The following is a 19512-nucleotide window of genomic DNA, read 5'->3' on the forward strand; positions in this document are numbered from 1 at the left end:
AAGCTATTAGCGACGCACTTTATCGGGAAACGGACTCGTTTCTTTATTAGCGGCGCGAAGACAACATCAAGAAAAGAAACGTCCTAGCAACACGGGTGTGAAAACGACCCCCTCAATGAGCTTTAATAATAAAAACACACTTCATTTCTAAGCACCTTTCAAAACTCTCAAGGTCACTTTACAGTCACAGGATAAGTTGTTTTTTCTTGCGGGTGAGCAGCGGCAGCCACACGCGGCGCCAGCGTTCACTCATCCCCAAAGTCACTTAAATAGATAGCAGGCTAGCTAGCGTGTATAATAATAATAATCAGAATCAGAATCATCTTTATTGCCAAGTATGTAGAACACACAAGGAATTTGTTTCCGGTAGAACACGCTGCACTAGTATCGTTGTCAAAAAAACTGCAAAGTGGCACTATACACTTCCATTTTGGCTACTGTTGAATACATTGCATTTTCTGCGTCGCTCTCTCTCGTTTCTATTTGTAATTGTATTTTCTTTCCGATAGCATAACATCTATGCTTTGTAAAGTGTCCTTGAGAGCTTTCAAAGGCGCTTGAAAGAAAATGGATTGTTATTCTGCCGATACTCTTACGACAGTTGATTTGGAAGCGCCTTTGAAAGCTCTTCAGGTCACAAGATGACTTTTTCCGCGGAGAGTTGGGATGAATCGATGGCAGCCGACGGACAAAGAGTGAAGCGAGGTCGCGGATGCAGCCGGGGGGCCCCGCCCCTACCGACCGACGCCGTCGGCCTCCTGAGACGTCGTCGTCCAAGCAAACAGTTCGCGCGCCCTCGTTTCCGGCCGGCGGCTCCCGACGGGCCACAACCGTTGACGCTGGGCCCGGAACGCTGGCTCTCGGGGGGCCGCGTTCCTTTTCTTGCATCCACTCCCACGTCAATCGAAGGCCGCGGGTCTCAGGGCGGCGCCCCCGCCAGGTCGAGGCGCTCAGGCCGCCCCCCCGCCGGCTCCCGCCGCCTCTTCCCGCTCCCCCGGAAGAACTTGCGAGATGGTCCGGATCAGCTCCTGGATCTGCTCCTCGGACAGACGCTCCTCGCTCTCCTCCACCATCTGCGGCGCAAAGACGTCGGATCTTGCGCTTTGCTTTTCCCCCCGTCGGAAAGACTCACCAGCTGCATCTCCACGGCGGTCTGCGGGCGGTGGTTGAGCAGCTGCAGCTTCTCGGCCCTGGCCAAAAAAGGGCAGCGGGCGGCGCCCCGTCAACGCAAGCGCGGGCGGCGACGGGAGGAGGGGGCGGGACCCACTTGGTGAGTTTGTGGCGCATCATGACGGACAGGAAGGCCTCCGCCGTCTCGGGGCGCTGCCGGCCGCACGGCGTCTCGGACAAGTACTTGAGGGTCTGGGTGGCGGAGGGGGCGGGGCTCGGTCAGGCGCGCGCGAAGCCTCGCCGAAGCCCGCGCACGTCCGCTCACCTCGTAGGCGACGGTGTTGAGATTCTGCTGGCCGCCGCCTTTGCCCTTGCCGCTGTCCTTCTTCTCTTCCTTCAAGTCGCTCAGCAGCCGAAAGACCTGCGCGGGAAAAGCACCCTTTCAACACTTTGGACAAGGTGGAACGAAGCTCCGCAGAGCTTTTGGGAGCTTTTCAGAGCTTTTCAGAGCTTTTCAGAGCTTCCGCTCTCACCTCGTAGTTGCTGAGCATGGCCGCATTTGCCTTTTTCCTAAGGAAAAGGTCCACATGTCACTCGTGAAAGTACAGTGAAAAAAAAATACAAAAACATTTGGATAAAGACGCTTAATGTGGGCTTAATATCCCTAACCTTGCCCCCCCCCCCATCCTATCTGACCTTCTTCAAAGTTCTATTCCCTCTGGTTCCCTCAGATCCTTATTGTTCTTAAAAGCGGAAGAGGATGACTTGCAAATGTCGTTCAAGCCAGTGGATGAAAAACAATGCAAGGGCAAGATATTGCTTGTTAAAACGAAACAAATCATGGTGAATTGGGAAGGTTCTGGCGAAAAACACGTTCCCAAAAGGCCGCAACGCCTTGACTTTGTGTATTATTAGTATTTACGTTCCAAACGGACGTTTTCCAAATGAAACAAAGGTGTGAGACGCGAATCCGAAAAAGAACAACACGGGTGCCAATATAAAAGCTATCCGCCAGGCGATCGATCGGAAAGCCGAGCCGCATATGCTTCACCGGCGACGCTCACGAATCGACGAAACGTGGCCTCGTTTCAGAAGGAAAATGGCCAAAATCCACGGATGAAATCTGCTCGATCAAGTAGAAGGACTTACACTTCCATGTTGGCGGGAGCAAAAGAATCCGTGCGAAACAACTGGGACGTTTCTCGGTTCCGCTGTACAAAACCGCACCCGCCTTCGCCACACCAGCAAATACTCTATACTAAAAGTAGTTCGTTTTATAGATATCTATCTATTAGCTAAATAGCCATCTAGATAATTTGTAACAGATAATAAGGAGACGGAATGAACGAAACACAACTAACTATCTGGCGAGCAAGCTATTTATCTATTTGGGTGATTTCCGGGTTGAGTGAACGCTGGCGCATGTGGCTGCCGCTGCTCACCCACAGAAAAACTTAACCTGTGACTGTAAGGTGACATTGAGAGTGTCGAAAGGCGCTTAGAAATGAAATGGATTATTATTATTATTATTATTATTATTATTATTTTTATTTTTCTCGCGCATTTTGTCGACAAACCAGGATGCCTTTCGCCCGCCGAGCCACCAGGGGTGCCAGCGGGCTGCAGGGAGGCTACCGACGACGTCACTTGACTCACTTATTGGGACTTTTTCTCGTATTAGTCCAGAGAAACGGGATATTTGTGTCCCTAATTCGGCTCGCGTCGACTTTTCTTTTAACGAGCACATGTAAAATTCAGCTCGCTTCGTTTTCAAAAGTAGCGACGCGCGAACGAGCCACCAATAAAACAACGTGTTGTTGAGGTCTCGCGGCGGCCGTCCACAAATTGTCCCCCCCAGCCTCCCAGGCCTCCATACACGTTTGGACTTTGAGTCCTTCCTTTGCCACTTTTCGACGAGTCGAACCAGTCGCGAGTCATTTGTTAGCTTCTTCTGTCAACGCCAAACAAGAGAAGAAAGAGCAGGTGGTCTAATGGCAGCCGAGGTAAGGAACTTTCTCGCGACGTCAATTTGGGAGCCGTTTTCTCTTGTCTTTTTTTCTGACCCGGAGCAGGTGGATGTCGTTTTGCGAGGAAATATCGATCGCGGATTGTCTCTCGTGTCATTGTGATCATTTTTTCACAGTCCCGCTTGGTTTCCCAACCACACGGATGAGAATTTTCCGACGGTCGGCGGATTTCCGACTTTTTCAGACCAAAGTCAGCTTGATTGTCAACTATGCTAATATGCACGACATACAGCACAGATGAAATGACTGTCCTCTCGGACCCGGCGTGCAAGGCACTCATAACGCGGCTAAAAAAAGACATACAATTGACAACATGTCATTTCTGAACGTAAAGTGAGGCAGTGACGCATATAAAGTGACATAATGCAGTAATGCAAAAACAAACGAGAAAAAAGCGTTGAAGTGGTTGAAGTGAGGTCTTGCAGAACAAAAAATCGAGTTCAGGATGAAAGTACAGCGTGTAGCGCACGGGTGTCAAAGTCAAGGCCCGCGGGCCAAATCCGGTTCGCCACATCATTTTTTTCAGCCCGCGAAAGCAAATCAAACTTGTTAAATTCCATGATGATAGCTAAAATCTGAGCCAAAATTTCATATTTTTGGATGTCCACCACAATAAAAGTCATTATTCTTGACTTCAGATTTGAAAACGACTTATTCATTAATTTGCTGTGTGCTCTATATGTAATATTTGAAGGGATTTAAACATTCTAATGCAGGGGTCGGGAACCTATGGCTCGCGAGCCATATATGGATGGCTCTTTTGATGATTGGCTCGCCGATAAAACTAAATACATATTTTTGTTTTTTCGCCGTTCATTTCCCGTTGGGGCTGCAGTTGGCGGAAAGCGCAATTTTGATTGGATGATAGTGGCCGTCATGTTGAAACAGGTAAACGGCCCTTTAAATGAGCCCAACTAGTGCACTTCAGCGTGAATGCACCAGAGCATTAGAGGAGAGAAAATGTTCTAATTGGCAATGAAACAATACCATCGATGGATGAAACAGTCGAATGTCGCTGACATTTTAACAAGCTCCATGTTAGCGTTAGCATCGACACACTTCTGCGAGAAGTCGATTGCAGATAGCGAGTGTGGAAGCTTGTGAGCCGTGCGCAGGCTCGCTAGCAGTAACTTCACTTCTGGAGCGGCAAATAGAATTTCATTCCGATCGCGGAAAACCATTCATGTTAACGGTGAGTACTACCACAAAGTTATTTTAAATCATACATTCTGACATTTTGTTGAAAAGTGGCCGCGCGCGCGTGTGTGTCTCACTGAAAAACATTTCTAAATATTTTACTTTTCTGGCTCTCTTAGTCAACAAGGTTCCCGACCCCTGTTCTAATGGCTTCCCCAAATTCAGAACGGCCCTCGAGAGGAAACCATAACTACAATGTGGGCCGCGGCGAAAAAAATGGCGCCATTTTGATTGGATGATCCTAACTCGGGTGGCGTCGGTGACGTCGAAGCTTTTGAAGGAGCGGACGCGTTTGTCCTTGCATTGTCCTCCCCGATGGACGTGACCGATCCTCTTTTTTGCTTTGTGTGTCTGCGAGGGCGGCAAGCTGTGGGGGGGTCGCTTTACCGGCGCCACCGACCCGGCGATGGAGCGCTTCAACGCGTCGGCGGCGTACGACCAGAGGATGTGGGACGCCGACCTGAGGGCCAGCAAAGCCTACGCCAAGGCGCTCGGCGGGGCCCGGCTGCTCGGCGCCGACGAGACGGAGGACGTCCTGCGGGGGCTGGACCGGGTACGCGCGACCGATTGGCTGCGGCGTGCCGGCGCATTCCCGCGCCGTATGACAAAGGAGCCGAAACAAAAAGGGGATTCCCGTGGCGGCGGCGATGACCGTTTTGCCGCCGTGTTGGCAGATCGGCGAGGAGTGGAGCCGAGGCGCCTTCGTCCTCCGAGACACCGACGAAGACATCCACAGCGCCCACGAGCGAAGACTCAAGGTCAGCCGTCGGCGAGCCGCCCTCCGTTCGCTCCCAAACGACCAATCACGTCGCGTTCCCAAAGAAAACGGGGCGGGGTCAAAGTGGCCATTCGCGTAGGCAGCCATTGGAGACGCCACTTGTCTTTACTTTTTTGTGTGCACTCGCGGAAAAAAACGATTGGCTCTCTTGGCCAATCGGTGTGGAGATTGATTTCAACTTTTGTCGACGATGTGCGTGCGCAGGAGTTGATCGGGCCGACTGCGGGGAAGCTCCACACGGGCAGGAGCAGGAACGACCAGGTGGGGGCGGCGCCGCCCGCCCGCCGGGGGCCGCGAGACTCGGCCCCCGGCGGGCGACGCTGACGGACGGACGGGCGGGCGGGCCTTTGCGGCGCAGGTGGTGACCGACATGCGCCTGTGGCTGCGCGACGCCATCGCCGCCCTGCGGGACGACGCCCTGGTCCTCATCTCCACCTTGGTGGAGCGCGCCGCGGCGTAAGACCTTTGGAGCGAGCCTCTCGCCGCCCCCGTTTCAAACGGTTGAGGCGACGACCCGCAGAGGTCGGCGGCGCCGCCCAAGCCCTCCTTCCTCCCCGCAGGGAGATGGACGTCCTGTTTCCCGGTTACACCCACATGCAGCGAGCTCAGCCAATCAGGTGGAGCCACTGGATCCTGAGGTGAGTCGAGACCCGAGCGTCAAAGGCGCCGGTTGCCGTCCTTCATCCTCCTTCTCGTCGGACGGCAAGTCACGCGGTGGCTTTGCGGCGGGACGTGCAGCGGCTGCGGGAGATCGCCGGGCGCGTCAACGTCTTGCCTCTGGGCAGGTGGGTCGGCGCCGTCCCGGTTCTGACCAAATGGCGGCGAGCGGCTCCCGTTGACCGCTCGGCTTTGTCGCGCGTTTCAGCGGCGCCCTCGCCGGAACGCCGTTCGCCATCGACAGGGAGCTCCTGAGGAAAGGTGAGGGCGCCGCCGCCCTAGCGTGGAACGCGGTGACCTTCCGCTCTGGTCAACGTGGGCCGCAGCTTTTGCCGTGTCGTCGCCAGAGTTGCGTTTCGATGAGATCAGCTTGAACAGCATGGACGCCACCGCCCAGCGAGACTTTGTGGGTACGTCCGTCGGGCCTTCTCGGCCGCCCGTCCGTCCGTCCGTCCGTCCTCCCCGATCGGCTGACTGATTTTAGCGCCCGCCCGCCCGCCCGCGTCAGCCGAGTTCCTGTTCTGGGCCTCGCTGTGCGCCACTCACCTCAGCAAGATGGCCGAGGACCTCCTGCTGTACAGCACCAAAGAGTTCTCCTTCGTCACGCTCGCCGACGCCTACAGGTCGGACGGCCGGCCCTCCCCTTTTTGGCTCCGCCCCTCACCCGGAGTAACCTGGTTTTCCGGCCCGCAGCACGGGCAGCAGCCTGATGCCGCAGAAGAAGAACGGCGACAGCCTGGAGCTGATCCGGAGCAAGGCGGGACGAATCTTTGGCCGCGTAAGAGACGGTCGGCCCGACGGTCGCCCCGGCGGGCGACGGGGCGACGGCGACCCCGCTTTTGCTTTCTTTTGCAGTGCGCCGGCTTCATGATGACGCTGAAAGGCCTTCCCAGCGCCTACAACAAAGACCTGCAGGTACGCCGTCCCGCCGTCCGGCTGCCGGGGAGCGCGTCGGGGTCACCGCGCGTCTCGCCCCAAAACGCACGTTTGGGCGCCTTCCTTGGCGAGGAGCGAGCGGGAGCCGTAAGCCCAACGGTCTGCGGTGTCGCCCCCCGCAGGAGGACAAGGAAGCCATGTTCGACGTCTACGACTCCATCCAGGCCGTTTTGCGGGTCGCCGCCGGCGTGGTCTCCACGCTAAAGGTGAGCGGGCGGCGAGGCCCGTCGGCGCGGCGCCGCACCGCCTCACGCCTCCTTCGCTCTTTTCAGATCGACGCCGGCGCCATGCAGGCGGCGCTCAGTCCCGACATGCTGGCCACCGACCTGGCCTACTACCTGGTCCGGAAGGGGGTGAGTCGGCGCAAGCCGCCCGTCGCGCCGAAGGGCGCCTTTGCCGTTTCCCGCCGGCGTCATCGGAGCCGTCGCGCCTCCAGGTGGCGTTCAGGGAGGCTCACGCCCTGGCGGGCAAAGCGGCGTTGGCGGCCGAGTCCAAAAAGGTGCCCCTGGACCAGCTGACGGCCCGCGACCTGGAGGCCATCAGGTGAGGGTGAGGGTTCGGGCGGCGCGAAGCGCGCCGGCCGGCTAGCCGCGCTCACCGTTTTGGGGCCGGGCGACGTCAGCCCGCTGTTGGCAGGTGACGCGGCCTCGCTGTGGGACTACGCGGCCAGCGTGGAGCAGTACGCCGCCCCCGGAGGCACGGCCGAGAGCAGCGTGCGGGCTCAGGTGCGCCACCTGCGCGCCTGGATGGCAAACGTCAACGGCGCGCCCGCGCAGTCGCCTTGAAGTTCGCACCTTTAATCGAGCTGTCAATCAATGGATCAAATAAAGCAAAGCAAAGCAAAGTGGGCGGTCTCAATGGATGAGCGCGGCCAGGCGACGGCGGCCGGGTCGGAGCGGTACGCCACCCGCCCGTCCAGAAGCGGCACTGCCGCACGACGGGGTCACCGCGTGTCACATTCACGGTGGACGACACGGGACGGCCAGTTGCCCTTGGGGGCGGGGCAAGGCGGAGCTCGCCACCTCACCTCCGCCGGCCGGGTGAGTACAGCGATGCCTCGGCTCACCAACTTAATCGCTTCCCAGACAGTGTAGTGTGTGGATCCCAAAAATGAATTTCCCATGGAAAACCATTCAAAAGAGAATAATCCGTTGCCAGGTCCCCATCAATCATCATTTTGTAAACCTTAAAAGGACACAAAAGACGCGTTGTTTTATGCACAATAACGCTCTTGTCATGAATGAAACAGGCAACGCTCGCAGGGCGAATGCGTTTATTGGAGCGGTTTCGTGGGACCAATAAAGGTTTTCTGCTCCTGAAAATGGCCGCCCCGTGCCCATTCTGAAATGACGGAGGACCGAGAAGAAAGTGCCGCTCGGAGACCGGAGCGCTGAAATGAGACGGACGGACTCGCCGGGCTTTTTAAAAGGCTGTGAAAATGGCGCCGCCGCGCTGAAATGTTCGGATCGCCGGCTCCTCAGCGCACGAGCTCGTACCTCTGTGGGGAAAAAGCAAAGGTCAAGGGTCGATCGAGGCTTTGGCGCCCGCCCCCTTGCCTCCTCGCGCTCACCTGCGCCACCGCGGCGGCCAGCGCCGCCGCTGCGCCGGCCAGCAGCAGGCGCCCCATCCGGCCCGGGTTCCAGTTCTGCAGAACCAGGAAGCGCGCCCAGCCCAGCTTGCCGGCCGTGTGGGGGGGGTAGCGCATGGCGTTGACGGACTCCATCTTCAGCGTCTTGATGAGGCATCCTCGCAGGTGGCTCAGCCGGTCGAAGGTGTGCTTGCCGTGGTAGCAGCCCATGCCGCTGTTTCCTGTAAAAAGGGGGCGGTCCTCAATCCAGACATTCCCAAAGCTCGTAGCTAGCCGTCTATTCGCTAATAGCCGTCTATTCGCTAGCTCTTAGCTATCGATTCGCTCGCTAGTTAGCTTGCGATCCATTTGATTTACTTTGGGGTTGCGTGAACGCGCGTGGCTGCCACTGCTCACCCGCAGAAAACAACTGACTGTCAAGTGACCTTGAGAATTTTTGAAAGGTGCTTAGAAATGAAACGTACTATTATGTAACAGGCCACGGCGAGACCAAGACGCTATCGAAGGCCCCGAAGGCCCAGGAAGGCGCCCTCGCTCGGGTGCGCTTACCGACTCCCCCGAAAGGCAGCGAGATGACGGAGTAGTGCACCAGGCAGTCGTTGGCCAAAAGTCCCCCGCTGGACGTCTCCTCCCTCATTTTCTGGATGACCTTCAGCCAAAGTGGCCAAGACGTTAGTTACGCAGGCGCTCGCCGGGCGACCCCGCGACCCCCGGCGACCCCTACCTTGGCGTCGTGCGAGAAGACGTAGAGGGCCAGAGGCTTCTCGCCGCCGTTGATGAAGTCGATGGCTTCGTCCAGGCCGGCGACGGTCACGATGGGCAGCAGGGGGCCGAAGATCTCCTCCTGCATCACCTTGGCGTCGGGCCGGACGTCCCGCAGCACCGTGGGAGCTGGAGCCGAGCCGCGACGTTAGCGGTGACCCGGCGGGGCGAGCGGGGCGAGGGCCTCACCGATGAAGCAGTCTTCCTCGTCGTTGTCTCCGCCCAGCGCCACGGTGCTGTCCTGCATCATGGCCAGGATCCTCCCAAAATGGCGCCGGTTGATGATGCGGCCGTAGTCCGGGCACGTCTTGGGGTCCTCGCCGTAGAACTCCTGCCGGGGAAAAGTCCGGCTTGCGGGAGCGGGCCAGGCGGCGCGGGGGGCGGCGCGCGGCGGCGCTACCTTGATGGCTTTGTGGAGCTCCCGGATGACGGCGTCCTGCGCGTCGGGTTGGCACAGGACGTAGTCGGGCGCGATGCAGGTCTGGCCGCAGTTGGTGAACTTGCCCCAGGCCACGCGTCTGCGGACGGATGGACGGACGGGCGTCAAGGGCGGGTCGGACCTCGGCGCCCGAGGCTCGCCGGCTACCTGCAGGCCACGGCCAGGTCGCAGCGGCTGTCGATGTAGCAGGGGCTTTTGCCGCCCAACTCCAGCGTGACGGGCGTCAGGTGGTCGGCGGCCGCCGCCATCACCAGCTTGCCCACCGCGCCGCTGCCCGTGTAGAAGATGTGGTCCACCCTTTGGCGCAGCAGCTCCTGCGTCTCGGCCACGCCGCCCGTCACCACCGGGTACAGCTCCTGCGCGGCACCACCCCGGTCGGCTCTCGTGCGACGGCGCCAGCGGCGGCGACGGCGGCGACGGCTTACTTTGTCCAGGTAGAGCGGCAGCAGCTCCTCCATCAACTTGGCCGTGTGAGCGCAAACCTCGGACGGCTTGATGACCGCCGCGTTACCTGCCCCGAAACAAGCGCTTGAGCCGCGCGTGACAAACGCCCTGGCGCTAGCGCGAGCTTGAGCTCGACCAGAATGTTGCCTTCACGTGACGCAGGCTGGCAATTTCAACTAAGCTAGCTCACGCTATCTGTGAATGCCTGCCCAGATCGAGTTATCTAGCTGGCTAACTCGCTAACACGCTATCTATTTGCTATCTAGCTATCTAGCCGGCCGGATAGCTAGCTTTCGGCTATTCCTTCCGGGTCGAGTGAATGCCGGCGCGTGTGGCTGCCGCTGCTCACCCACAGAAGAACGTATCCTGTGACTGTCAAGTGACCTTAAGAGTTTTGAAGAAATGACACGTATGACGATGACGAGTCGGCATGACAAAGTGCGGTCGCGCCGCCGTCTTTGCACCAGGAAACATTTTTGTGCGCGCCGACTTTCAAGGCGTCGCTGGAGTTATCAAACTGGTATCAAGAATCCCAAACAGGAAGTTGAGCCGCGACCGGTCGCACCAGGGTGTCGACTTACGCAAGCGCACAGAAACGTTGGCGCGGCCGATGGCCCGTCTTTGTTCGCTCGATAACGTTCACGCGGCCGGAGGGCAAAGGTCGCCGCGAGGGGGCGTGTCGAGCGAGCGTACCGGCGGCGATGGCGCCGACGAGCGGCTGCAGGGTGACGGCCCACGGGTAGTTCCAGGCGCCGATGATCAGGACCACGCCCAGCGGCTCGGCCTGGACGTAGACGCTGTCCGACGCCGTCAGCAGGTTCTTCTCCACCGGCCGCGGCGCCGCCCACTCCTTCAGTTTGCGCAGCGCCAGGCCGATCTCCTCCTCCAGGCCCAGCGTCTCGTACATCTGGACCACCACCTCGTTCTGGGCCGCAAAAAGGGCGAGGGGGGCCTGAAACGGGGGGGCCCGCAAAGGTCGGAACCGCCTCGGCCCACCCGTGGCGTCGGCGCCTCCCAGTTGGGGCATTGTGAGAGCAAGCGAGGGGCAGAAGAGCTACTTTTGCGGGCGGCGGCGGCGGCCCACCTTGCGCAGGTCCTCGTGGACGGCCCGCGCGATGTCGCCGCGGCACTCGTTCAGGAGGCGCTGGAGGTTCTTCAGCTGCCGGACGCGGTGCTCCAGACATCGGGAGCGACCCGTCCCGAAGGCCCGCCTGGCGCCCGCCACCGCCTGCTGCTCGCGAGACATCCTGCTTTCCACCCGAATGGACCCTCCTGGACCCAAACAACAGAACTGAAGCACCCGACCCGACCCGATCGGACCTCCCCCCGCGTGACTCCGGCAAAGCGCAGACTTTGAGCGTCCCTGGCAAAGTCCAAGCGAGGCCTTGGCGAGGCGCCAGGGCGGGACAATCTTTGACCGCCAATCAAAGGTCGTCCCGTGTGCAAAACAAGCGAAGTCGTCCCTGAAAAAAAAACATTCTCGGGGCTTTTTTGGGCTGCTTTAGTTTGTTTTTCAAGCGCGCGCGCGCGCACACGCACACACACACACACGCCTTGTGTTTGGCACGCGATGATGAGTGACGTCGTCCGTGCGCGTGCACGAACGTCACGTAAACAAACTCGAGGGCGCCGATGAGGTCAAGCGCGCTCGACGCCAACAGAAAAAAAAGGCCAAACGTTCAATGCCGGACGTCGCGAAAAACAAAAAGGGGGGAGGGGCGGCGACTTCTCGTTTTGTTCTCGGACGGAACGAAAAAGTAGTCCCCGAGGCCAAGCGGAAGCGGAGCGGGAAGACGCGGCGGGCTCACCTGATTCAGATTCACTTGAGCCGGCGTGCGGTTCTGCCCGTCGGAGCGGCGCTAATGGGAGCCGGACCGGATCCGGAGCGGTGCGGTGCGGTGCGGTGCCGTGCGGGCTTAGAGCGACAGCCCCGCTATGCTCGCCTCCTCGTGGGCGGGGCCCTCGCGAGGACACGCCTCCCGGGTTCGTCCATTTGGACGGGATGAGCGACGAGCCGCCCTCTGGCGTCGCTCCGCTCTGACGTCATCCGATGGCGCCTTTCCGAGCCGTCTTGGAAGCCATTCGCCCGGCGTTTTTTATCATAATAATAATAATAATAATAATAATAATAATACGTTTAATTTCTAAGCGCCTTTGAAAACTCTCAAAGTCCTGTCCTGCCTGTAAAGTGTTACAGTCACAGGATCGGGTTTTCCTGCGAGCGAGCAGCGACAGCGACACGCGCCAGCGTTTACTCAACCCCAAAATAACTTCAATAGATAGAAAGCTAGCTAGATAGCCATATAGCTAATAAATAGCCAGCTACATAGCTAGCTAGCTAATGGACAGCAAAGAGATAGCCAGCTAGATTGTCATCCAAACGAGTGCCAAGAAAGGGGAGGCTTGGCCAGAACCGCTCCGGACCCCCAAAAAGCCGCCAGGGAACAATGGGCCGCGGCGGGCCTGCAATCGACTTTATTCGGAAGGCTCGACGGGCGGCGGAAGACGATGTGATCTGCTTCCCCCTGGAACGATGCGGATTGGTCGCCGTCTGCCGGCTCGCCTCTTCATCTCTCGGCGCGGCGGGCGTCGGCGGCGTCTTCGCGCTGGCAACCCATCCAGTACTTGGCCACGGAGCGCGGGTAGGGCGGCGAGGCCGGCGCCACGCGTTTGCCGCGCAGGTCCACCCGGTAGTAGCCATCTGCCGGCGGAAAGAGGAACGCCGCGTCACGGCCGGCGCCGCCGACCGCCGCAAGTGCCAACCAACCAACCTCCCTTGAAGAAGTACACGTATTGAACGGCCGTCCGGCCCGGCGGCGCTTGGGCGGCGGCCGCGTCCTCGCGCGACGTTTCAAACAAGTCGCCCCAGAGGTCGTCGAAAGGCGTTTGGCGACTTTGCCTGCGTCGGGACGTCCTGCCGGGCCTCCTCCACACGCGCCGGTCGCGCCTGGCGGGCGGCGGCGGCGGCGGTTTGGGGCTGAGGAAGACGCGCCCCACCATGGCCGCATCCACCGGGGGGCTGAAGCCCGCCCAGTCCCTGGCGATGAGGCGAGGCCCCGGCGACCGGTCGCCGGCTAAAGACCGACGGCGAGATAAGGGTTAGGCGGGAGGGCGGGCGATCGGCGCCGGCGCCGGCGCCGGTCTGACCTGCGCCCCCGAGGAGTTGGACCAAGAGGCGGTCCAGATTTTGGTCCCAAAAGAGGTCGACGTAGCTCGAGAACAAGAGCGACGGCGCAGATCGGCTCATCCGGACGCAGTCGCCGTGGCTCGGCTGGTTGACAAACTCGTACACGTAGTAGTGATCACCTTTACGGGGACGCCGCGTCAACGGGTCCCGAGGGCCAAAATGCGCCGGGCGGGCGGGCGGGCGGCCACCCACCTTTGAAGAAGTAGGCCTTCTCTTTCTGACGGTGGCCCGGCGCCGGCACGGCGAAGGCGGCGTCCAGGTCGGAGGGGATGCCCTCAAAGCCCTCGGAGATGTCCCTGGGGAAGCCCTCGTCCGGGACGTCGCCCTCAAAGCGCCAGTACTTGCTTCCCTTGGGGTGGCGGGCGGGCGAGTGAGCGAGGCCCCTCCCCCCGCCCCGGCAGCTCGGCTCACCTGGAAGACGTACGACTTGCCCTGGCAGTTGACGCGGGTGAAGGCGGCGTCCACGGGCCCCGGCAGGCCCCACGCGTCGCCGATCGGCTTGGGGTAGCCCGGAAGCGCCGCCTCGTCGTCCAGCGCGAAGAAAGAGCGCCCTGGGGGGGGGGGGGGAGGGGTCAAGGACCCGACCGAACGTCCCGGACCGATCCCTCCGTCACGCACCTCTGAAGGCGTACACGGAGCCGTTCTTCAGCTGCAGGAAGGCGTCGAAGGGCCGCGCGGCGCAGGCGCCCGCGTCCCGGTCGGCCGGCGCCGTCGTAGCCGAAGGTCCGGGCGGCGCCGCGGCGGAGGCGAGCGGAACGGCGGCGCTTGTGGCCAAGGCCGGCGCCTCCGACGCGCTCGGGTCCTCGTGAGCTTCTGCAAAGGTGTCGCCGCGACCCGCTGGAGGACGCGCGAGAGAGGCGCGCGTGAGCGTTCGGGGCGAGGCGAGGCGAGCGAGGCGAGGCGAGGCGAGGCGAGGGGTCACCCACTCTTCCTGGGACACGTTTGCTCAAAGTCACGGCAGCAGCTCCCGTAGTAAAAGCACATGGAGTCGCACTGGCACTTGCTCAGCGGCCGGAAGGAACCGCAGCGACCGGCGCACGTCTCTGACAGCCGCAAACGCAGACGTCAAAATGTAGAAAAGCGGCGCGAGGACTCGGCGGGCGGCCGCCGGGCTCCACCTACCGTCCGCGGCCAAGGCCACCTTCGCCATCACGGTCATCAGGGCGAGGATGAAGACACGCGGCCTCTTCATGGCGTCGACCGAGCGGAAGCTCACAAAGCGAGTTGGCGACCAGTCCCAGTCTGTCCAAAGTGGCGGCGGGACGCCCGTATTGACCTGTCCCGTCAGTCCGCCCGCCGCCCCCAAAATGCTAAAGGTCGCGTTTGCTTTTGCTGCGGGGGCGTGCGCCGTTGATTTCTTTGACCTCGATCACGTTGACGTGGGCGACAAACAAGAAAAGCAACACCGCGCGCCCTCTGGGAGCATTTCATGACAAGAAGAAGAAGAAGAAGAAGAAGAATCCAGTTGATTTCTAAGCGCCTTTCAAAACTCTCAAGGTCACTCTACAGTACATGTCATGTTCAACGCGAGGCCCTCGAGCTGGCCTTACTGTGCCAACTCGTGATCTGATTGGCTATCGCAACTGTATATCAACTGCACGTGCCCGTTCGCGTACGGCGCACAGACGCCCTCGCTGTTGATTCTGAAGGCGTCGGTCAGATTTCATACAGCCTGGCGACACAAACTCGCTGAATTCTGATTGGATTAAAAACTCTGACCTAAAAAGAAAACAGTATGTAGAATAATTATATACATATTTCGAAAAAGTACTTTTTTAATGACATTGACTTTTATTATAATTATGATAATGATGTCTGATTATGTTCGGCCAGCAGAGAAGGCCCACCACTGGTTGGAAGTCACTTTTCTCCTTTTTTTTTCTGTTTTCAAGTCAAGTGCCCGGTCGGCATCGTCGGCGGCGCCCGTTTTGGGGCCTCGGAAGCACCGAGTCAGCTTCGTTTGGAGGGGGGAGGGGGGGGGGGGCGTTTCCGTGCCTCCAAAAGGTTCTGCCAGAAGCGAGCTGCATGCATGGCGGGGACCATGCGTGTGTGTGTGTGTGTGTGTGTGTGTGTGTGTGTGTGTGTGTGTGTGTGTGTGTGTGTAAAGCCCCTCCCTCCCGGGACTTTCTGACCTGTCCGTTTTTCGTTTTTTTGTTTTTTTTTCCAGGTCAAGCGCCAGCAGGCCGATGTGGCCGTTTGCCTTCTGTCACATGACCACTTGTTGTTTTTCTCTCCTGCTGCCGTTTGTGCTTTTCCATCGGGTCCTCGCCGCTGCCGCGGGGGGGAGGGGGGGGGCCCCCGATGACGAGGTGCGGTCGCCGCCGAAGACGCCAGCCGCTCTTGCGCCGCACTCACTGCTGGAGCTCTGCACACACACGCACGCGCAACTTTGACCGACGCTTGCTGTCTTTGGTGATCATGTGACCTTTTAAAACCGCCCCCCAGACCCCAAAAAGACAACAAGTGTGCGTTTTGTGCGCGTACCGACGGTGAAGGCGACGAAGACGATGACGGCCACGCCCAGCAGCACGGCCAGCAGGCTGAGCAGCAGAGCCACGCGGCCGTACTTGCGCGCCGCCTCCGCGTCGCCGTCGTTCAGCACCGACCGGGACTGGCGCGGGGGGGCACGGGTCAAAGGTCACGTGGCACGCACGCTCTGCTCCCGGACCACCGCTCGCCAAGACCGCGCAAACCAACTCAAACGATGACGTAAAAAGACGTGTCGCGGACTCACCGCGCTGGCGTACCACAAGGCGCACGCGTTGAGCGGCACGCCGGGGCAGAGGCAGGAGAGGACGGCCAGCCACAGGAAGCTGGGGGGCGACGCCGAGCGGGGGGGCCCCGGCGAGCGACGGCCGTTGCGCTCGCCGTGCGGCGAGCGGCGCGGCCCGCTAAGGCCGGCGCTCGGCAGCTTGTCGCTGTCGCGGAAGGCTCCGCTGCCGGACGGGTCCCTCCGGACCGGCGCCGCGCCGCTCTCGGGGCGGGCGGCCATGTCGGCGGCCCAAAGCGGGAAGAAGGGAGGAAGCGGTCGCGGACGTCTGCTCGCTGGCTGGCCGGCGGACCTCACGGCTTGTCCATCGGCGTGACGGCCCGGCAGAGTGAGGCGCTCCCGTCCAGGTCCGCAAGCAACACTTAAGGCGGGGCGCGCGCACCTGCGCCTAAAAGCTTTCCACTTAGCCGTGCACGCGAAGGCTTCTGAGTCAGCAGCGTTGGCGCGCACGCCAAAAGTGCAGCGCTCAGTCGGAGCGGGACGCCGCTTCATAGCTAGCTATCCAGCTGGCTGCCTATCCATTAGAGAGATAGTTGGCTGGCTAGCTATTAGCTATCTAGTTGGCTGGCTAGCTATTAGCTATCTAGTTGGCTGGCTATCTTCTTAGCTATCTATCCAGCTCACTAGCTATTAGCTAGCTAGCTAGCTGCCTATCTATTAGCTATCAAATAGCTAGCTAGCTAGCTTTTGATCTGTTTGAGTTACTTCCAGGTTGAGTGAACGCTGGTGCGCGTGGCTGCCGCCGCTCACCCACAGAAGAACATATCCTGTGACTGTAAAGTGACCTTGAGAGTTTTGAAAGGCGCTTACAATTGAAATGGATTCTTATTATAATGGAGGTGTGCTGTGCGTCCTTCCGACACCAAAGAAGGTACCCCACACCCCCTCTGACGTCATCGTGCCCAAATGGCGGCCTTCGTCACGCCCGCCGTCCAATGAAATGTGCTAATGGCTCAGATTGCGCGCGCGCACTCATCAATTATTGAGGCCGTTGTAATGGCCCTTAATGGCGGCCAGCAGGAAAAGGCCTGTTTTTGGTTGCCGATCGTCTGACGTTGCGCATCGTGTTCGGCTCGCGAGTCGCCTTTCATCGTCGCTCGAGCTTGACAACAAAGAAAAACAAGGCGGCAAGTGGTGAGAGCAAAACGCCTCTCTTTGTTGACGTTTTTTTGTTTTGCCGCGCCGAATATGGCTTTTATTTTGAAAATCCGCCCAACGGAGGCCATCGCAAAATGACTCTTTGGCGCGCGAGTCTCAAGATCAGAAGGTTTGACGTTGAGGTGACGTCACGGCGAAGCTTTGATATCCCCCCCCCCCGCCCAACCCACCCTCACGCGTACGTCCTCCGACTTGGCTCGAGCCGTAGTGCGTAAACCCGGAAGCGTGACATTCCGCCCGAGTGGACAAAATCGAGCGCTTCCCGTCGCCGCGAACGAATCTCGCGCATTTCCGAACTCGACTCTGGAACGTTAAGAGGCGCGGCCTCCGGCGGGTTTTGGTCGCCCGTCGTCGGACCTGAAAACTACCCGTCCGCTCGCTTTGCGTTCGGGGGACATGTCGGAGGAGGACGGCCGCAAGATGAAGACTTCGAGCAGCCCGGACGACAAAAACAAGAAGCGGAGGAAGAAAAGGAGGAGGAGAAAGAAACTCGGCGCTCCCCCGACACCGCAGCAAGCGGGTAACTCATTTTAGCCGCCGAGCGCCGCGTTTCAATCCCGAGGCGGGAAGCGTGACGTGCGCTTTTTGGCTCCGCCTAAGCCGGAAGTCCAAAGTGCTCAGTCGCCATCTTGGTTCGGGAACGCAACTTTGGAGTGATGGGAATTGCGGCTCTTTTTCAGGGAGCCGCTTCTTTTGGCTCGGCTCACTCAAAAGATACGGCTCTTATGGCTTCCAAATGGTTTTTTTTGTCGCTTAAATGAACGAACTACCAAAAATTATGTCAGAAACGAATTAGTCCTGTAAAAATACACTATATCAAATATTTGTATTGATATGGCTTGATTTGTATGTGCTCAGAGTTAGCAGATGCTAACTTTGACTTTCCCTGTGGTTACGCTGGTCTGATGATCAGCTGTCACTCATTTGCTTTTCATATTAATAACGCTATCATACCAACTAGTAATAAAATATCATCATTGAATAATAATAACAGCATAATGTGATGACATTTGTCCACCTGTCTATCCCCACGCCCCTTCTCCTCACCGACGCGTGTGTCTAATCCAATCCAATCCAATCACGTGCGGCTTTAACCGAAGACCGGGAGCGGGGAATAGAGGACAAAAAAAGTCGGCTCCCGTTTCCCGCTCATTGTTAGGATCCGTCCGTCTCTCTTGGTTCACTTCAGAGAGCCGGCTCTAAGAACCGGCTCATTCGCGAACGACACATCACTCCAATGTAGCATTTTTGTACTTGTTTTGTGCCAAAGTGAGCGGAACGCGCTGGAAGCAGGTGTCGGGGGTCCCGCCCCCCCGCCCGAGGTTAAACGCGTCACCGAAAGCCGCACTTTGGGTCGCCCGAGGCGAACGCCCCCCTAACCCTTGTCTGCCTTCATCAGCCCTCGTTGAACTGGAGCCGGCGCTCAAGCCCCCCGAGGCGGCGCGGGCGAGCCCCCCGCTTCCTCGGGGCCGCGCCTCCAGGCGGCGGGCCGCGGGCAAGAAGAGCAAAGAGCCCCCGCCGGAGGCGTCGCCGCCCCTGGCCTCGGGCGCCCGTCTCAAGGAGGCCCGGACGCCGTCGCCGGACGCGCGGCTGAGGGAGTGCCTGAGGTGGGAGGGGGCCCTGCGGGACCCCCGAGCGGAGGAGGAGAGGCTGGAGGCGTACCGGGCCAACAGGAGGAGCCGCTACGCCGCCCGGCGAGACGCGACGGCGGCGCCGTCGGACCCGCGCGCGCTCTGAAGGTCGGAAGGGCTTCCGGTTTTGGATCCCGTCTCCAGCGGGCGAGTCGCCAGTCCAGGGGGCAGAGAGACAAACGCCACGCAAAAAAACGCCTTTGCGCTCCACGTCGCTTGTTCTTCTTCTTTGCTCAAAAATGACGTCGATGGCAGCCGCGGAGACGGGAAAAAAAGTGAGTGTTCAAGGAAGGTCTGCCGTCACGGCGCCTGTCTTGCTCTTCATCCGTCCATGTTTTGGGGGGCGCGTCGGACCGGATGTGAGCCACGTCACCGAGTCCCCGAAAAGGCGTGGCGCCGTCGTGCGGGCGCACTGTTGCTGCTGAGACATGCACGCTGGTGTCCATCGGGTGGGTTCAATCATGTCAATAAACGTGGACTGAATATGCATTTGCTCCGATGAGAATGGGTGTAATCCGAGCCATGAATCAATAACGAGCCAACGACCCCATCACACACACACACACACACACACACACACACACTCTTGTCTTCTGAGCAGTTGAACACTCAATTTTGAGCCTGCAAAACTCAAAAGCTTTCTATTTGAGTTACTTCCGGGTTGAGTGGACGCTGGCGCGTGTGGCTGCCGCTGCTGACCGTAAAGTGACCTTGAGAGATCTGAAAGGCGTATATCATTAGTATTAAGGAAAAGTGTATAAAACCGTGGTGAGAGCAGCCATGATGTTTGAATCCGGCCCGCCGCCTCCCTCTATTGGGCCCGCGGAA

General features: G+C 59.3%; 6 protein-coding genes across 9 annotated transcripts; 2 read left to right on the forward strand and 4 right to left on the reverse strand.

The window, feature by feature from the left end:
• Positions 1–307: 307 nt before the first annotated feature.
• Positions 308–2575, reverse strand: crcp (CGRP receptor component). Its single transcript, XM_089017466.1, has 6 exons — positions 2260–2575; positions 1644–1680; positions 1436–1531; positions 1268–1362; positions 1133–1190; positions 308–1073 (listed from the first exon to the last, which is right to left on the reverse strand). Exons 1-6 carry the CDS (start codon positions 2265–2267, stop codon positions 951–953), a joined length of 417 nt encoding a protein of 138 aa, XP_088873592.1. The 5' UTR covers positions 2268–2575; the 3' UTR covers positions 308–950.
• A 144-nt stretch (positions 2576–2719) lies between these two features.
• asl (argininosuccinate lyase) lies at positions 2720–7549 on the forward strand. Of its 2 annotated transcripts, none has more exons than XM_089017452.1 (16): positions 2720–3113; positions 4693–4887; positions 5009–5092; positions 5317–5373; positions 5471–5568; positions 5673–5750; positions 5820–5897; positions 5978–6030; positions 6096–6179; positions 6278–6392; positions 6463–6547; positions 6625–6684; positions 6828–6911; positions 6978–7058; positions 7142–7248; positions 7328–7549. In XM_089017452.1, exons 1-16 carry the CDS (start codon positions 3102–3104, stop codon positions 7488–7490), a joined length of 1434 nt encoding a protein of 477 aa, XP_088873578.1. In that variant the 5' UTR covers positions 2720–3101; the 3' UTR covers positions 7491–7549. The 2 variants fall into 2 exon arrangements, with proteins under 2 accessions (XP_088873578.1, XP_088873579.1); XM_089017453.1 differs by having other exon boundaries at positions 2721–3113; positions 6117–6179.
• Positions 7550–7961: 412 nt separating this feature from the next.
• Positions 7962–11909, reverse strand: aldh3a2b (aldehyde dehydrogenase 3 family, member A2b). Of its 3 annotated transcripts, none has more exons than XM_089017451.1 (11): positions 11747–11909; positions 11023–11210; positions 10632–10863; positions 9920–10005; positions 9642–9850; positions 9456–9573; positions 9245–9386; positions 9018–9184; positions 8843–8942; positions 8276–8514; positions 7962–8203 (listed from the first exon to the last, which is right to left on the reverse strand). In XM_089017451.1, the coding sequence occupies exons 2-11, from the start codon at positions 11182–11184 to the stop codon at positions 8183–8185; spliced, it is 1476 nt and encodes a 491-aa protein (XP_088873577.1). In that variant the 5' UTR covers positions 11185–11210; positions 11747–11909; the 3' UTR covers positions 7962–8182. The 3 variants fall into 3 exon arrangements, with proteins under 3 accessions (XP_088873577.1, XP_088873576.1, XP_088873575.1); XM_089017450.1 differs by having other exon boundaries at positions 10632–10890; XM_089017449.1 differs by having other exon boundaries at positions 9245–9573.
• Positions 11910–12381: 472 nt separating this feature from the next.
• vtnb (vitronectin b) lies at positions 12382–14407 on the reverse strand. Its single transcript, XM_089017454.1, has 8 exons — positions 14248–14407; positions 14052–14168; positions 13744–13962; positions 13537–13676; positions 13318–13474; positions 13086–13244; positions 12710–13012; positions 12382–12639 (listed from the first exon to the last, which is right to left on the reverse strand). Exons 1-8 carry the CDS (start codon positions 14315–14317, stop codon positions 12506–12508), a joined length of 1299 nt encoding a protein of 432 aa, XP_088873580.1. The 5' UTR covers positions 14318–14407; the 3' UTR covers positions 12382–12505.
• Positions 14408–15354: 947 nt separating this feature from the next.
• Positions 15355–17081, reverse strand: LOC148886986 (uncharacterized). The gene is made up of 3 exons (XM_089017463.1): positions 15860–17081; positions 15610–15736; positions 15355–15490 (listed from the first exon to the last, which is right to left on the reverse strand). Exons 1-3 carry the CDS (start codon positions 16385–16387, stop codon positions 15477–15479), a joined length of 669 nt encoding a protein of 222 aa, XP_088873589.1. The 5' UTR covers positions 16388–17081; the 3' UTR covers positions 15355–15476.
• A 181-nt stretch (positions 17082–17262) lies between these two features.
• LOC148886987 (uncharacterized) lies at positions 17263–19173 on the forward strand. Its single transcript, XM_089017464.1, has 2 exons — positions 17263–17573; positions 18453–19173. The coding sequence occupies exons 1-2, from the start codon at positions 17450–17452 to the stop codon at positions 18788–18790; spliced, it is 462 nt and encodes a 153-aa protein (XP_088873590.1). The 5' UTR covers positions 17263–17449; the 3' UTR covers positions 18791–19173.
• Positions 19174–19512: the final 339 nt, after the last annotated feature.

The sequence above is a fragment of the Hippocampus bargibanti genome, linkage group LG16 (genome assembly GCF_051943395.1).
Source record: "Hippocampus bargibanti isolate YZ-2025 linkage group LG16, ASM5194339v1, whole genome shotgun sequence".
Lineage (NCBI taxonomy): Eukaryota > Metazoa > Chordata > Actinopteri > Syngnathiformes > Syngnathidae > Hippocampus > Hippocampus bargibanti.

Bases quoted from the DNA above. Each gene is read 5' to 3' on its own strand.
- crcp (XM_089017466.1), bottom strand. The intron at 1,363-1,435 runs GTGAGCGGACGT...TCCGCCACCCAG, and splicing joins TCAACACCGTCGCCTACGAG to ACCCTCAAGTACTTGTCCGA. The intron at 1,074-1,132 runs GTGAGTCTTTCC...TTTGCGCCGCAG, and splicing joins CCGCCGTGGAGATGCAGCTG to ATGGTGGAGGAGAGCGAGGA.
- asl (XM_089017452.1), top strand. The intron at 6,912-6,977 runs GTGAGCGGGCGG...CGCTCTTTTCAG, and splicing joins GCGTGGTCTCCACGCTAAAG to ATCGACGCCGGCGCCATGCA. The intron at 7,059-7,141 runs GTGAGTCGGCGC...TCGCGCCTCCAG, and splicing joins ACTACCTGGTCCGGAAGGGG to GTGGCGTTCAGGGAGGCTCA.
- aldh3a2b (XM_089017449.1), bottom strand. From the start codon at position 11,184: ATGTCTCGCGAGCAGCAGGCGGTGGCGGGCGCCAGGCGGGCCTTCGGG. The intron at 9,185-9,244 runs GTGAGGCCCTCG...GCTCGGCTCCAG, and splicing joins CGAGGAAGACTGCTTCATCG to CTCCCACGGTGCTGCGGGAC. The intron at 8,943-9,017 runs GTAGGGGTCGCC...CTTTGGCTGAAG, and splicing joins TCTTCTCGCACGACGCCAAG to GTCATCCAGAAAATGAGGGA.
- vtnb (XM_089017454.1), bottom strand. From the start codon at position 14,317: ATGAAGAGGCCGCGTGTCTTCATCCTCGCCCTGATGACCGTGATGGCG. The intron at 13,475-13,536 runs GTGAGCCGAGCT...CGCCACCCCAAG, and splicing joins GCAAGTCGTACGTCTTCCAG to GGAAGCAAGTACTGGCGCTT. The intron at 13,013-13,085 runs GTCAGACCGGCG...GTCGGTCTTTAG, and splicing joins CCAACTCCTCGGGGGCGCAG to CCGGCGACCGGTCGCCGGGG.
- LOC148886986 (XM_089017463.1), bottom strand. From the start codon at position 16,387: ATGAAGCGGCGTCCCGCTCCGACTGAGCGCTGCACTTTTGGCGTGCGC. The intron at 15,737-15,859 runs GTGAGTCCGCGA...CCCCCGCGCCAG, and splicing joins CCTTGTGGTACGCCAGCGCG to TCCCGGTCGGTGCTGAACGA.
- LOC148886987 (XM_089017464.1), top strand. From the start codon at position 17,450: ATGTCGGAGGAGGACGGCCGCAAGATGAAGACTTCGAGCAGCCCGGAC. The intron at 17,574-18,452 runs GTAACTCATTTT...TGCCTTCATCAG, and splicing joins CCCGACACCGCAGCAAGCGG to CCCTCGTTGAACTGGAGCCG.